Here is a 15999-nt window from a genome sequence, read left to right on the forward strand (position 1 = left end):
CTGCTCTAATTCTGTGTTAGATTTCAGGAGATGGTTTTATTCCTGTTCCTGGCTGGGGTGGAGATCGCCTTTACAGAAGGTAAGTACTGTAGAAAATATAGGGACAGAGTGATCTCCTGGAAGAATTTCGATCGCCTAGATGGGTCGGAGAGGAATTTCCCAGATTTTTTTCTCCCAAATTGGCCATTGGGTCTTTTATCTGGTTTTTCGCCTCTCCCGGGAGATCACATGGGTTCGGGTGGATGGAGAGTGATAGAAGATTTGAGGTTAGGATCAGATCAGCCATGATCTTATTGAATGGTGGAGCAGGCTCAAGGGGCCGATTGGCCTACTCCTGCTCCTATTTCTTATGTTCTTATGAATGGCGGAGCAGGCTCGAAGGGCCGAATGGCCTACTCCTGCTCCTATTTCTTATGTTCTTATGAGTTGTGCCTTTCAAATATCAGTCAATGCACTCCTTTCAAAATCCCTCCATTCCCTGTCCATAAAAGTCAACGTAACAATAGAGAAGCCACATAACACCAGCAACATACTATGTTGCTCAACACAGTGTTACACAACTTGTCATAAACAAGGTTTTTAAAAAAAATAAAGTGAGGAATTTTCCAGCCATTTTAAAGAAAACATCCACAGGTTTTCCTAATTAGGCGAATTAAATTTGTTATATTGTGGGGTTTTTTCTAGTCTTCTCTTTGAAGGAGCTGCCTCCTACAAAGGTATAGTTCCACGGACATCCTTCATGCCGTTCTTCATGCGCGAGTCTAGACATTGAGCCTCATTGACCACGAGGGGCATCACCGCTGAACCCCGTCCCCCAAATCATGTTCTGAAATTAAGGATTGAATAAAGGGAAAATGTGACCTTGCTGAAACAGGAGCACATTTCATTACTATCCTCTAGCCCTTGTAGTGAGACAAGCAACTATGGAGTGATCGAATCCGTCTGTGACCGCTGCATTTTTTTCCACCATCCTGGTCGTGGCTCCTTTGCATCTTTTCTGCTCACTGTAGAATGGATTACTAGCAACAACAACCACAGCTGGGACTCATTAGTCAAAGTACCTGACTGCAGCCCAGTACTTTGGAGGGAATATTCCACCTGGAACCTTTATTTTTGTTATTAGAATTGTGTCAAGGGTTCAGCCCAACTCTAAAAAAAAGACTTGCATTTATATAATGCCTTTCATGACCACCGAACTTCTCAAAGCGCTTTACAGCCAATGGAGTATAGTCACTGTTGCAATGTGGGAAACGCGGCAGCCAATTTGCACACAGCAAGCTCCCACAAACAGCAATGTGATAATGACCAGATAATCTGTTTTTGTTATGTTGATTAAGGGATAAATATTGGCCAGGACACCGGGATACATAGATACATAGATACATAGAAGATAGGAGCAGGAGTAGGCCATTCGGCCCTTCGTGCCTGCTCCGCCATTTAATGAGATCATGGCTGATCCTTTAATTCAGTATCCCGTCCCCGCCTTCTCTCCGTAACCCTTAACCCCTTTTGCCCGTAGAAATATATCTAATTCCCTCTTAAATATATTTAATGAGCTGGCGTACACTGCCCTCTGTGGCAATGAGTTCCACAGGTTCACCACTCTCTGAGTGAAGAAATTCCCCCTCATCTCTGTCCTAAATGGTTTAGCCCTTATCCTTAAATTATGTCCTCTAGTTCTGTTCTCACCCGCCAAGGGAAACATTCCTTCTGCATCCAGTCTGTCTAGACCTGTCAGAATTTTATACACTTCTATGAGGTCCCCTCTCAATCTTCTAAACTCCAGTGTGTACATCCCTAAACTACATAGTCTCTCCTCATACCTCCCCTGCTCTTCTTCGAAATAGTGCCATGAGATCTTTTACGTCCACCTGAGAGAGCAGGCGGGACCTCGGTTTAACGTCTCATCCGAAAGATGGCACCTCCTACAGTGCAGCACTCCCTCAGCACTGCACTGGAGTGTCGGCCTGGATTTATATGGTCAAGTCCCTGGAGTGGGACTTGAGCCCACAACCTTCTCGACTCAGAGGTGAGTGTGCTACCTGCTGAACCACAGCTGACACAAAGGTGGGTGTCTAAAACTAGGCATCAGCCATGGCTCAGTGGGTAGCACTCTCACCTCTGAGTCAGAAGGTCGTGGGTTCATAGTTCTACTACAGAGAGCTGAGCACAAAACCTAGGCTGATACTCCAGTGCTGCACTGTTGGAGGGGCCGTCTTTCGGATGAGCTGTTAAACCGAGGCCCTGTCTGCCCTCTCAGGTGGATATAAAAGATCCCACGGCACTATTCGAAGAAGAGCAGGGGAGTTCTCCCTGGTAACCTGGCGATTTTTTATCCTTCAACCAACATCATTAAATAAACTGATTATCTGGTCATTATCACATTGCAGTTTGTGGGACCTTGCTGTGCACAAATTGGCTGCTGCGTTTCCCTGCATTACAACAGTGACTACACTTCAAAAGTACTTCAGTGGCTGTAAAGCGCTTTGGGACGTCCTGAGGTCGTGAAAGGCGCTATATAAATGCAAGTTCTTTCTTTCTTCTTCTAACATGAGCATCGCTGTGAATCAGACTGAGTGTGAACTGGGAGTGTAAACTGGTTCCCCTCAACTGCAGCTGGGATTTCAATCCTAAAATAGAAGCTTTCCTTCCTTATTAAGATTTGAAATGGAGGGCAGCAGATGCCTATGGGAAAGAGTGTCCAGAAACCAAAGGCTGGATTTTCATTCAGAAGTCGGGAAGGAGGCGGAACTACAACTTTCGGGTTGTAGTCCCACCTCCATCAAGATGCGGCCAATCCACACGATTTTCACTTGATTGACCTTGTTGAGCCCGCCCAGCAGGCTCAGCAGGCCAATTAAGGGCCACCCGGCAACAGGTGACGTCACAGACTGAAATTTCATCTGTCAAGACGTGGTGACAGATGAAATATCAGTGTTTCACAGCTGTTTGAAGCTGTCAAACACTGACAGTCTTACTTCTAACCTGAGTCCTTCTCCACAGACTCAGTTAGAAATCTCGCCAGCATTGAAAGCTGCAGGCTGTCACTTTTGACAGATCGCAGCCATTTTGCTTTCTGTGCTGGCTGAATGATGGACTCCCGAAGCCTAGAGGAAGGAAGGCTGTAAAGGTAAGTACAGGTAATTTAAACTTCTTTACACACTTTAGACACACCAAACACACTTACCTTTGCACTCATGCACCCATCACTCACCTGAACACTGACATCTCGACCCCTCCAAGTCCTTCAACCCGATGGCCTGACTCCTCTAACCTGGCGTGGTTTGGAGCCATCGGGAATCCCACACGACAACATTCAAAATAGGGATTAGGCTAGAAACTGCCTGTTAACTACCTGTTAACAGGCAGTTAATTGGCACTAATCCCTTCCCGCCTCGGGTCGGCGGGTCCCAGTGCAGGGCGGGTACCCGCTTCCTTTGAAACTTACATGGAGGCGGGTTTTGGGTGGGATGGTGTCGGGACCCCCGAATTCGGGATTTTAGCCCCCCGCACGCCTAAAAGCCCGCCTCACGGCACACTGATAATCGACCCCCAACTAACTTAAAATTACTTTGAACAGCTGTTTGTGAAATGTTAATATATGCGTATTGAGAGACAGCATTGTGATTTTGAGTCTTGATCTGGTTAGACAGTCAGTCTGGGAGTTGTGGGCAGTGTGGGGGGTGGTGGTGGCGGGGGCGGGGCGGGGGTAATTTCAGGCTTTCGACCCATTGCAGTGGTTCAAAGAGAAGACCCATCGCCATCTTCTTAGGGCAACTAAGGATGGGCAATAAATGCTGGCTTTGCCATCATGGTTCACATCCTGAGGACAATTACAAACTCCAATGTGAGGAGTTCAGAAAGTTTTAATCATTGAGCTAATAAACATATCACTAGCTTGCTAGCTGATTGAAAAAGCTATTAGAAAAACATTAAATCATTTTTATTGATAAACAGAAAAGGTTATAAACAGAACACACAGCAAGCAATGGGCTACATTAATTACTATATTGTTTTCTCAGATACACGGTCCATTAAATCGTACAACTGGCCTTGGACGTGCGGAGGTACTTTTAGATGTTTTCTACATTGGTAAACTTCTGAACTTAAAACCGGGAATGAAATTATAGGATTCATTTTATCAATTAGAGCTTGGAGATTCTGGTTGAGTCGCTGTGCTGCCGGTGGGCGGTACCTGGTGCTCTCTCCATCCGAAATCCCGGGGACGGGGTCATTTGCATAACAGTGGCAGGCACCCATGCCAATAATGATCCTCGTTGGGTGTCCACTCCACTGGGAGGTCCGGAGTTTCACATCAGCATCTCCGGCTGAAGAAGCGGAAGAAATTAATTCTGTATTGTAGTGTGTCCAATTCTGGGCACCACACTTTAGGAAGGATGTCAAGGCCTTGGAGAGGGTGCAGAGGAGATTTACCAGAATGGCACCAGGGATGAAGGACTTCAGTTGTGCGCAGAGACTAGAGAAGCTGGGATTGTTCTCCTTAGAACTGGGAAGGTTAATGAGAGATTTAATAGAAGTGTTCAAAATCATGAGGGGGTTTTGATAGAGTAGATAATGGGAAACTGATTCCACTGGCAGGAGGGCTAGGAACCGGGGACAAAGATTTAGAATAGTTGGCAACAGAACCAGAGGGGAGATGAGAAGAATTTATTTTATGCAGCGAGTTGTTGTGATCTGGAATCAATGCCTGAAAGGGTGGAGGAAGCAGATTCAATAGTAACTTTCAAAGTTGGATTAATACATGAAAAGGGAAAAAATTGCAGGGCTATGGGTAAGAGCAGGGGGAGTGGGGCTAATTGGATCGCTCTTTCAAAGAGCCAGCACAGGCACGATGGGCTGAATGGCCTCCTTCTGTGCTGTAAGATTCGATGATTTATTGCCCGTGTTGTTATTTCTTGCCCAACTGTAATCAATCTGTCTGATCACACAGGTGGACTTTACGTTGGCTGTATGTTCAGTGGAACGAGCAGGACCCCAGGCAGGGGACCATCACCTTCAAGCCCCGCCCCTCGCTGTGATGTCACAATGGGCAGGGGGTCAGGCTATAGAAGTGCCCCCTCACTCCGCCCCCCCCCCACCCCCCTACCATCGAAGTTTTGAACCTGGTCTTAAAGGGACGGATACCCAGCAGTACAGATTCCAACCCAAATTACTGGCCCTGCCTAGACTTCATAAACTTTGCATCAAAAATGGGCCCAAAATTTCCAGGCTAGGAATCCATTGTGTGAAATGGGAGGGCATATCGGGGATTTGGGTCTGGAGCCCCAATTTGCATCCCGACATGATTTTCTTACTGCATTCTCTAATTTGTAAAATTCACCTCTATAATAGGTCGTGTAACCTGTGCCCAACAGTGCAGCACAATGAGTATCTCTGTGACAGTCACTCCGATTGACTCATGATCTTCCCAATGTAGAATTACTTAGAAATTACAACACAGAAACAGGCCATTTGGCCCAGCCGGTCTGTGCTGGTGTTTATGCTCCACACGAGTCACCTCCCACCCATCTTCATCCAATCCTAGTTTGCACAGCTTTAAAACCCAACAGAATCCCAAGTGTTAATAACATGCAATTTCCGTGCCTAACCTTAACTTGCATAATGATTGTGGGCCCCATCCAAAAAAATATTGCATTTGAAAGGGAAGTAGAAGTGTGGAACTCTCAATTAATACGTTTAAATCTGAGATTGGTAGATTTTTGCTAGCCAAAGGTATTAAGGGAGGCGGAGCCAAGGCATGTAAATGGAGTTAGGATACAGGTCAGCTTTGAGGGGCTGAATGGTGGCCAATTTGTGCACAGCAAGCTCCCACTTGCTTTCCTGCTCTTCTTTGAAATAGTGCCATGGGATCTTTTATGTCCACCTGAGAGGGAAGACGGGTCCTCGATTTAATGTCTCTTTCGAAAGACGGCATCTGCAACAGTGCAGCACTCCCTCAGCACTGCAACGAAGTGTCAGCCTGGATTATGTGCTCAAGACTCTGGAGTGGGGCTTGAACCCTACAACCTTCCCACTCAGAGGCGAAAGAGCTACCCACTGAGCCACAACAGAAAGGAGCGACGGCAGGGGAGAAAATTGGGTAGAAGAAATTCTTGACAAGCTCATCAACTGCCATGACCAATCAGATGGCTCCAAATAACCAACACACACTATTGGTGGGAAAGGTCATTTGCATAAATAGATTCATCACATTGTTCATTAATGGGAAATGGCTCATTTACATAAAAGGGCTCCACACAGGCCTCCATCCGGCATAGCTCAGTCGCGTCAATCGTAGAAGGCTCAGTGGTAACCATGGTGATGGTGGCTGATGAGGGAGCTGCAGTAATGTTCTGCAAAGGACCAAACATATAACTATTGTTACTCAGATATACACGTGGGGATTTTGTACATTTCTAGATCTCAATTAATTTCTATAAAATGTCCAACAGTGACTACCATCCTTAACAATGGATCAGCCCTCCAGTTAATACTTAATATTAACGATATTTATCCCTCAACCAACATCACTAAAAAACAGATGATCTGGTCAGTATCACATTGCTGTTTATGGGACCTTGCTGTGCATAAATGGCTGCCACGTTTCCTACATTACAACAGTGTCTACACTTCAAAAGTACTTAATTGGCTGTAAAGAGCTTTGGGGCACCCTGACGTTTTGAAAGGTGCTATATGAACACAAGTTCTTTATTTCTTTCAATGGAAATCTAGCCGCGTATCAGGAACGTTGGCTGGTGTTTCCTCACCCTATCCCAGGATGCTGGGGCCAATCACATCGCCAGCCTATAGATAGCCCGAGGCTGACGCAGCACAGACTGATCATCAAACTCAGGTCCTTCTGGACCTCCATGGCTCAGTGTTACAACGAGGAGTCCTCTAATCCATGGAGCCATCATTGGCTTAGATGCGGAGAGTCTAGAGCCAGGGGTGATAGTCTCAGGATAAGGGGTTGGCCATGTAGGACTGAGACGAGGAGAAATGTCTTCACTCAGAGGGTGGTGAATCTTTGGAATTCTCGACCCCAGAGGACTGTGGAGGCTCAGCCGTTGAATATATTCAAGACCGAGATCGATAAATTTTTGGACACTAAGGGACACGAGGGATAGGACAGGAAGGTGAAGTTGAGGTAGAAGATCAGCCATAATCTTATTGAATGGCGGAGCAGGCTCGAGGGGCCATGTGGCCTACTCCTGCTCCTATTTCTTAGGTTCGTATGTTCTTAGGAGCACTCTTACTTTGAATGATGCCCCTCATGTCGCCTCATTTACCTTTCCTTGGGCTCTTTGTCTCTTCTGTGCCGACCGTCGTTTCTCTTGAAAAGAAAATCAACAAGTAGCATCATCACACACGGCAACAAATGAGATATTTGTTTCTGGTAATGTTGATGAATAAGAGAGTTTCCTCTCCTTCAGTGCTGGTGCTTACCTCGGCAGTATAGTATGACACAGACTATCACCACCAACAGGGGCAGCAAAACCAAAAGGGACCATTTATAAGTGTTGTCAGCACGTTCTACTGGAGTATCTGAAGCCACTGCAAAACACACACACACGCACAATGCATGAGCAGCGATACGTGCAGCACATGAACAACATACGACTTGCTACCCTCAGTTTGTTCTACGTGTATTCCAATAACATGGGGGAGACTATTTCACTGAAATTATGAGCACAGAATTAAAGGACACTGATTTAAAAAGCATCAAGTAGGATGAGAGATTAGATGAAACATTTCTCTCCCACAGAGCAAGAGATGTGAACCAGTCTCCCAGTAAAAACCAACAGAGGCTGAGTCAATGAATGTCAAATAGGAACTGAGCGTCTAATAGGAACTGAGTTCTGACAAAAGATCATCGACCTGAAACATTAACTCTGTTTCTTTCTCCACAGATGCTGCCTGACCTGCGGACTATTTCCAGCATTTTCTTTTTTTATTTTATATTATAACTGAGTATCTATATGGCTGGGATAGCCCTGGGACAGACATAGACTGAGATGAACAATTTTTGCAACACCTGCCCTTTCACCTCCTCCCTTCCCACCGTCCAAGGCCCCAAACACTCCTTCCACGTGAAACAGCGATTTTACTTGTATTTCTTTCAGATTAGTATACTGTATTCGCTGCTCATGATGCAGTCACTGTGGTGTATGTGCCTTTAAGAGCAATTATGGTGTATGTGCCTTTAAGAGCCCCAGGTGTGCGTAATGCCGGTAATTGCCACTTGGGCTATATAAGCCTGTGTATTGTGTATATCCTTTAGAAACCCCCCCCCAGACTTGCTTAGTAAATACCTATGAACCAACTCCTGTCTTCAGTGTCTTTATCTACACACGGACACTACAGTGGCGACGAAGTGGAAACAGACTCACCTGCAATTCGGCAGCACCTCAAGGACACCAATTCCTCCAGCGTCCAGAAGACTCAAGGAAGTAAGAGAAACTGTGGTTTCACCAGCTGGCCAAGCTGGTGACAGGTACTGCGCTAATCCTTCCTGGGCGTCAGGCTGGAGCTCCAGTGGCGGGCTCTACAGCTGAGACAGGCAGCGAAATCGGAGGCAAGCAATAACGGACTGGGAGGGTGCACTCGAGAGACGGCCGGCGCGGCAAGCAGGTCAGCGTTTAGACCTCCGTCGGGAATGAGTCTCCAACAGTGAATAAACGGAAACCACAGTAAAACAGCGTTGTTATCGGTAGCAGCGGCGGGAAAGCGCAGGAAGCGCCATATCGTTGCTACAGGGAGAAAAAAAAAAGCGCGGGAAGCGCCATATCTTTTCTGAAATGCCTAAATCTGGTAATATTGAGGCTTTTGATGGCGAAATAGAAGATTGGACCACATACGTGGAAAGAGTAGAGGTTTATTGCACTGCAAATGGAATAACAGATGAAAAAAAAGCTTCAGTACTTCTGAACTTAATGGGCGCGAAGACATACGGGCTGTTACGAAATTTAATCACTCCAGCCAAACCAAAGGACAAGACTTTTAAAGAAATTGTTGATACCCTGCAGGAGCATTTAAACCCAACACCGCTGCTGATAGCGGAACGATTCAAGTTCTTCAAGAGAAATCAACACAAGAATGAAAGTAACGCTGATTACCTAAACGAATTAAGAAAGCTATCAAAGTACTGCCAATTCAGAGCAGGACTATCGGATTATCTTCGAGACAAATTTGTTTGCGGTCTCTTAAGTGAAGGAACACAAAAAAGACTGCTTTCTGAAAAAGATTTAACATTGGACAAAGCTTTCAGTATGGCTGTATCATACGAAGCAGCAGCAAAAGGAGCTGCAGAGATACAACAAGAGACACAGGACTTCGGCACCCATAAAATGACACAGGAGTTTGGAAGATGTTATCGCTGTGGCAGATCCACCCATAACCAGAGGGACTGCTGGTTCAAGGGCAAAGCATGCAGGCAATGTGGTAAGATTGGACACATTGCACGGGTATGCCAATCTGGACAAAATAAATCCACTGACAGAAAACAAAAAATCAATAAAGAAAAGTACAGGAAGGTACAAATGATGACGGACAATAGCTCCGAAGACCAGAATAGCGATAGCGACTCCGGAAACAAGAGACTAAGCTGTCTCAAATTACATAATGTACTTGCCAAAGAGGATTACCAAGCCATTTGGGTTACCCTCACAATAGCAGGGTCCCCAGTTAAAATGGAGCTAGATACAGGATCAGCTCTAACCGTAATAAATCGACGAGATTACGAGAGGCTATTTTCGCATATACCTCTAAAAGACACATCCATTATCTTAAAAACATATACGGGGCAGAAAGTCTACCCCAAAGGAAAAATAAGGGTGCCTGTGGTATACAACGGCAAAGAAATACAAAAGTTGTATTTATACATTCTACAAGATGGTGGTCCACCGTTGTTGGGACGTGAATGGATAAGGAAGATACGTTTAGACTGGCACTCCATTCAGGCACTGACGGTGACCAGTAAGGAAAAAAACAATGATGACATCATACCTGAACGATTAAAAGACATCTTGGCCAACGCCAAAGAAGTGTTTCAAGAGAAACTAGGAACCTTGAAAGGCATCACCGCCTCAATAAAAGTGGAAGATACAGCAATTCCAAAATTTTTTAAGGCAAGACCGGTGCCATACGCAATACGTCCGGCAGTCGAGGCAGAGCTGAAGAATTTGGAAAAGGCAGGCGTATTATCCAAAATAGATTGGAGCGAATGGGCAACACCCATCGTTCCAGTCATGAAAAAAACATTGAAAAATAACTCTGAGGAACAGAAAAAAATTCGCATCTGTGGGGACTTTAAGGTGACTGTAAACCCGGTCCTTCACACGGTACAGTATCCTCTTCCGAGGATAGAAGATATTTTCGCCTCACTACCCAGAGGGAAACGTTTCACAAAAATTGACTTGGCACAGGCATATCTACAGATGGAGGTTGAGGAGACCTCTAAAAAGTATCTCACAATAAACACACACAAAGGCCTGTACCAGTACAATCGACTGGTTTTTGGAATAGCATCAGCTCCAGCTATCTGGCAAAGAGCTATGGAGCAAGTCCTGCAAGGGATTCCGGGGACTCAATGCTACCTAGACGATATCCTTATAACAGGAGAAAACGACAACGAGCACCTTGCCAATTTGGAGCAGGTGCTCACTAGGCTGAAAGAACGGGGCCTACGAGCAAATCGCCCCAAGTGCGAATTTTTCCAAAATCAGATATCATATTGTGGCCACATAATTAATAAGGAAGGGTTGCATAAGTCACCTGAAAAAATTGAAGCAGTTATAAAAGCCCCAGCACCTGAAAATGTTTCACAATTAAGGTCATTCCTGGGATTAATAAATTACTATCATAAATTTTTACCGAACTTATCAACTATTCTACACCCTCTTAATGATCTTCTACAGACAGGAGTGATTTGGAAATGGAACGAAGACTGTAAACGTGCCTTCCATAAATGTAAAGACGTAATCACATCCGAGAAAATTTTGGCTCATTACAACCCATCACTACCAATCAGACTGGCGTGCGATGCATCCCCTTACGGCATAGGAGCGGTATTGTCCCATAGATTCCCTGATGGCTCGGAACAGCCGATAGCTTTTGCGTCACGCTCATTGAACTCAGCTGAGCGTAACTATGCCCAGATAGACAGGGAAGCACTCAGCCTGGTATGGGGAGTGAAGAAATTCAACCATTACCTACACTGACAAAAATTTACCTTGCTGACTGACCATCAACCCCTCATCTCCATATTCAACCCTAAAAAAGGTGTCCCCATTATGACGGCACAAAGACTACAGAGGTGGTCCCTTTTTCTAGGGGCACACCAATACAACATTGAATACAAAGGGTCAAAACAGCATGGGAATGCTGACGGTTTATCACGCCTACCGTTGCCAACGATAGAAGAGGCACCTACAGTAGACCCAGTAGAGATATTCCACTCTACCATAGTGGAATGTCTACCGGTGACAAATTCTGCCATTGAAAGGGAGACAAGAAATGACCCTGCTCTCTCACGGGTCTACGATTTAACAGTGAAGGGATGGCCAGCACATGGCGAACCATTGTTGCCAGCATTCTCGCAAAGAAGAGAACAGCTGTCAGTGTGCCGAGGAACCTTGATGTGTGGATCCAGAGTGGTGATTCCACCCAAACTCCAGGATAAAGTGCTAAAGGAGCTTCACGAGGGGCATCTGGGTGGAGTGAAAATGAAGAACCTAGCTAGGGCGTTTGTATGGTGGCCAGGTATCGATGGAGACATTGAAGACATGACCAAGAGCTGCCTAGGATGCCAGAAGGTCCAAAATGCTCCGCCACAGGCCCCTCTACATCCATGGGAGTGGCCCTCATCTCCCTGGCAAAGGGTGCACATCGACTTTGCTGGTCCATTTATGGACTCAATGTTCTTAATCGCAGTTGATGCACACTCCAAGTGGCCGGAGGTAATAAAGATGTCCTCCACCACCACGGAAAAAACCATCACAGTATTAAGGACCATATTTGCCAGGAATGGGCTGCCGGAGCAGATATGTTCTGATAATGGACCGCAATTTGTGTCCGAAGAATTCAGAAAGTTCTTAAAGAACAATGGGGTAAAGCACTATACGTCCGCCCCATACCATCCCGCCACCAATGGATTGGCTGAAAGGTTTGTCCAGACCTTCAAGAAGGCCATCAAGGCCATGGGTAATGAAGACATAAAACTTCAGCACAAGGTGGATAACTTCTTATTTGCATATAGGAATGCAACGCATATGGTTACTAACCAAACTCCCGCCATGATGTTCTACAATAGAAACCTAAGATGCCGGCTGGATTTGGTCAAGCCCAACATCCGAAGGGACGTGGAGAACCGGCAGTTTCAGGGCATGAATGAAAGGCCAACTAGGGCCTTCCAGATAGGCCAACCGGTTTTGGCCCGGGACTACCGTACCGAGAAATGGCAGCCTGGAACTATCTGCACACGATTAGGACCACTGATGTATACCGTGGACATCGGAGACAGCATAATAAGGCGCCATGCTGACCAAATCATCAAGTCATCCGAAAAGGGACAACCTACACCACCACTCTATACATCTAACGATGAAGTAGAGATACCCATATCTACCTCCGATCCGGTGATACTGGAGCCCGATGAACTCAACACTGGCCTTCAAGCCGAATCAGCCTTGCCAGAAGAACCTACTACACCACCAGAAACTACTACACCCCCGAGGCGTTATCCGGACCGAGTCAGGAAGCCTCCTGAGAGACTAACTTATAATTAATTAATACAGCAATGTATATTATTTTGCATATAACATGTAATTAATAATTACTTAAAATATGATGTACTAGTTAGCTAGAAGGGGAGGAATTGTGGTGTATGTGCCTTTAAGAGCAATTATGGTGTATGTGCCTTTAAGAGCCCCAGGTGTGCGTAATGCCGGTAATTGCCACTTGGGCTATATAAGTCTGTGTATTGTGTCTATCCTTTAGAAACCCCCCCCTAGACTTGCTTAGTAAATACCTATGAACCAACTCCTGTCTTCAGTGTCTTTATCTACACACGGACACCACAGTCACCTCTATACTCTGGAGACCAAGCGCAGATTGGGTGATCACTTTGCTGAACATCTCCATTCAGTCTGCAAGCGTGACCATGAGCTTTCGGTCGCTTGCCATTTTAATTCTCTGCCCCACTCCCACTCTGACCTCTTTGTCCTCGGCCTCCTACACTGTTCTAATGAAGCTCAATGGAAGCTCGAGGAACAGTACTTCATTTTTTGATTAGGCTGATTACGGACTCAACATTGAGTTCAACAATTTCAGATCAAAACCACTGCTCCCATTTTCACAGACAGCAGGTGCTGGTAATGACTCTGCTGCTGGCATTTACACCTCCTCTAGACTGATCACTTGTTTCTTTACTTGTCCCATTACCACCTTCCTTTGCCTTGCACCATCCCTTTACTTATTTAATCACTCCTGCCGTCCAGCTGATCACAGACCTTCCCTTTTGTTCTTTCCATCCCTCCCCCCTTTTCCTATCTCTGTACTCGCTTAAAACCTGTTAGATCTCTAACTTTTGTTAGTTCTAACGAAAGGTCACCGACATGAAACGTTAACTCTGTTTCTCTCTCCACAGATGCTGGCTGACCTGCTGAGTATTTCCAGCACTTTCTGTTTTTATTTCAGATTTTCAGTATCTGCTGTATTTTAGCTTTTGTTGAACAATTTTTAAATTTGTTTTCAGGATGCAGAAGATGCAACGATAACAAGGCTGCATTCTTGCCCATTCCTAGTTGCCCCAGCTGTGTAGCGAGTTTTTATTTCACAACTGAGGGGTCGAGAACAAGTGGACAGAGAGGAGGAGAAAGTTTTGCACACAGAGGGTTGCGAGGCTTTGGAATGCAATGCCAGGGTTATTGATTGAAACAGAGAACATGGGGGTGAATTTCCACGGAGTCTGAAGTTTAACACGCAGTTATTTAAATTTAGTTGGTGCCACTCGCTTTTGGATACCTCTACAATCACATTTAAATGTCATGGATGCAACCGGACATAATACTCAAGTGATTTTGTCGGCTGGGTGTTATGTGGTCAATTTCCACTCTTTAAGAGTAGTATTGCATGTGGTATCCTCTGCATCTCTCTCTGATGAGGACTCAATGATATGGGAGATGAATGTTTTGTCATAAGAGTGGGCACTATCCAAACTGTCCTGTTGATCTCATCAAGGTGAGGGATATTGGTCCTGGGGAACGGGACAGTTTCCACTTCAGGCATCCAGTGTCAACATTAGCACTCCCAAGTCAAGTATAGCATAGTTACATGCAGGGTAAAGTTCCTTGTACTCATCCCCAACAATGTGCTTAAGCCCACCTCAGAACCTTTTTTGCATTCTGTTTCTCCAGTTTGTTCACCCCATCATCTCACTGCATTCGAATACCAATTAGTACTGAATCAGACTAATTTTGTAGTATGTAGTATGGCCCCTGTTCATACTCATTTCTGGCCCCACATAAGGGAATCAGATGGCTTCAATGAACTGGAATTAACCACTGGAACTAGGGATATACCAAACAAGATATCTGAAACTCTCCAGCCTTGACTCCTGAATGGGCTGCTCTGCCCAAGTAGTCTTCCTGTGCACTGGGATGTCCTGTCAGGCATACCAAAGCATTCATGAAACCAGGTTTAAGACAAAGTTAAAAATGATTAAGCATGCTCAGACAAGAAAAATAGAGAAAATGTATCGTGGGGAAAATGGGGAAACCTCAACATTAAAAAGTGAAGGGTAACATCGAGAAAGGAACCAAATTGAAATAAAATTGGATAATCAATAAAGAGGAATGGAAGATTACATGGACATGAGAAAAAATAGGAAAAACAAACATTTCAATTGAAGATAATGCAAAAAGGTAAGGTGAGTGAAAAAGAGCTACTGGAAAATATGAGGTTGGAGAGAAAGCTATAGGTTTAGAAAGGAGAGAGACAAAAGTCTAATGAGGAAGTCCACAATGACTAAAATGATTCCTATGGGGTACCAGTATTAAAACCATAACTTCAGTTGGTTGCCCTCACTTTCCCGAAGAGTCATGTTGCTTTTGGCACAATGGGTTAGACTAACAGCGTTGTATCTAATTCACACGCTATACTAACACACAACACTGTCTGGGCCTGGCACACCCCTCAGGTGAAATGCACCTGAGCCTATTCACTCTTCTGACCAACGTGCAGTCAGAATATCCCGAGGAACTTGTGCTCACAGCCGAACCCAGGGCACTGCCCTCCTACTTCTTCTGTCAAGAGCAATCAGCCTGACGGAGGAAGAGGAAGACCTATGTTGTGTGTACTTGCAAGTTTATAGATGAGGAGGATTCAATAATTACCAGTCACATTTACAACAACGGAGTGACCCATTGCCTTCATAGCTCCTTGCGAAGCTTCGCACCGGAATATGCCACTGTCACTGAAGTTGAGAAAGGCAATCGTGTGACTGACAAGTATCCTTCTTTCCTTGCCATTATCGGTATGTGTCCAGTTTGAAGCCACGGGCTGACAACTGCTTGCCTTCAATATGCACCAGTGCGCCCCACGCTCTTGTGTTTGATCAGCACAGAATTTAACTGTACAGTTCAGTGTTAGACTGTCTCCCACAGTACGTATCAACTCAGATCGGGGGTATCTTACAGTCAGCGGGCAGGCACGATTTCCATTTCCTGAAATAGAGAACCTGTAGGTCAGTCTACATACCATATCTACACTGCCCCCTTCACCACCTCCCACACATTTTCTTACTGCTTGGACAACAGCCATCCAGTAGCAGATCCATATGGCTACTCTTCAAGTGTATGTCCAGAAAAGGAACAATAAGGGGTAAGAATAATTTCAGTTGCATGTCTGTCAGCCATGGCTCCGTGGGTAGCACTCTCACCTCTCAGTCAGCAAGTTGTGGGTTCAAGTTCCACTCCAGAGACTTGAGCACAAAAATCTAGT

The 15999-nt window shown here is 45.3% G+C and overlaps 1 protein-coding gene across 1 annotated transcript; it reads right to left on the minus strand.

The window, feature by feature from the left end:
• Window positions 1-5116: 5116 nt before the first annotated feature.
• On the minus strand, window positions 5117-15759 carry LOC147103318 (uncharacterized). Its single transcript, XM_085963188.1, has 4 exons — window positions 15393-15759; window positions 7447-7554; window positions 7290-7333; window positions 5117-6353 (listed from the first exon to the last, which is right to left on the minus strand). The coding sequence occupies exons 1-4, from the start codon at window positions 15757-15759 to the stop codon at window positions 6171-6173; spliced, it is 702 nt and encodes a 233-aa protein (XP_085819314.1). The 3' UTR covers window positions 5117-6170.
• Between the last annotated feature and the right edge of the window lie 240 nt (window positions 15760-15999).

This window comes from Somniosus microcephalus, chromosome 20 (genome assembly GCF_052327205.1).
Source record: "Somniosus microcephalus isolate GS21.2 chromosome 20, FLI_Smic_1.0, whole genome shotgun sequence".
NCBI lineage: Eukaryota > Metazoa > Chordata > Chondrichthyes > Squaliformes > Somniosidae > Somniosus > Somniosus microcephalus.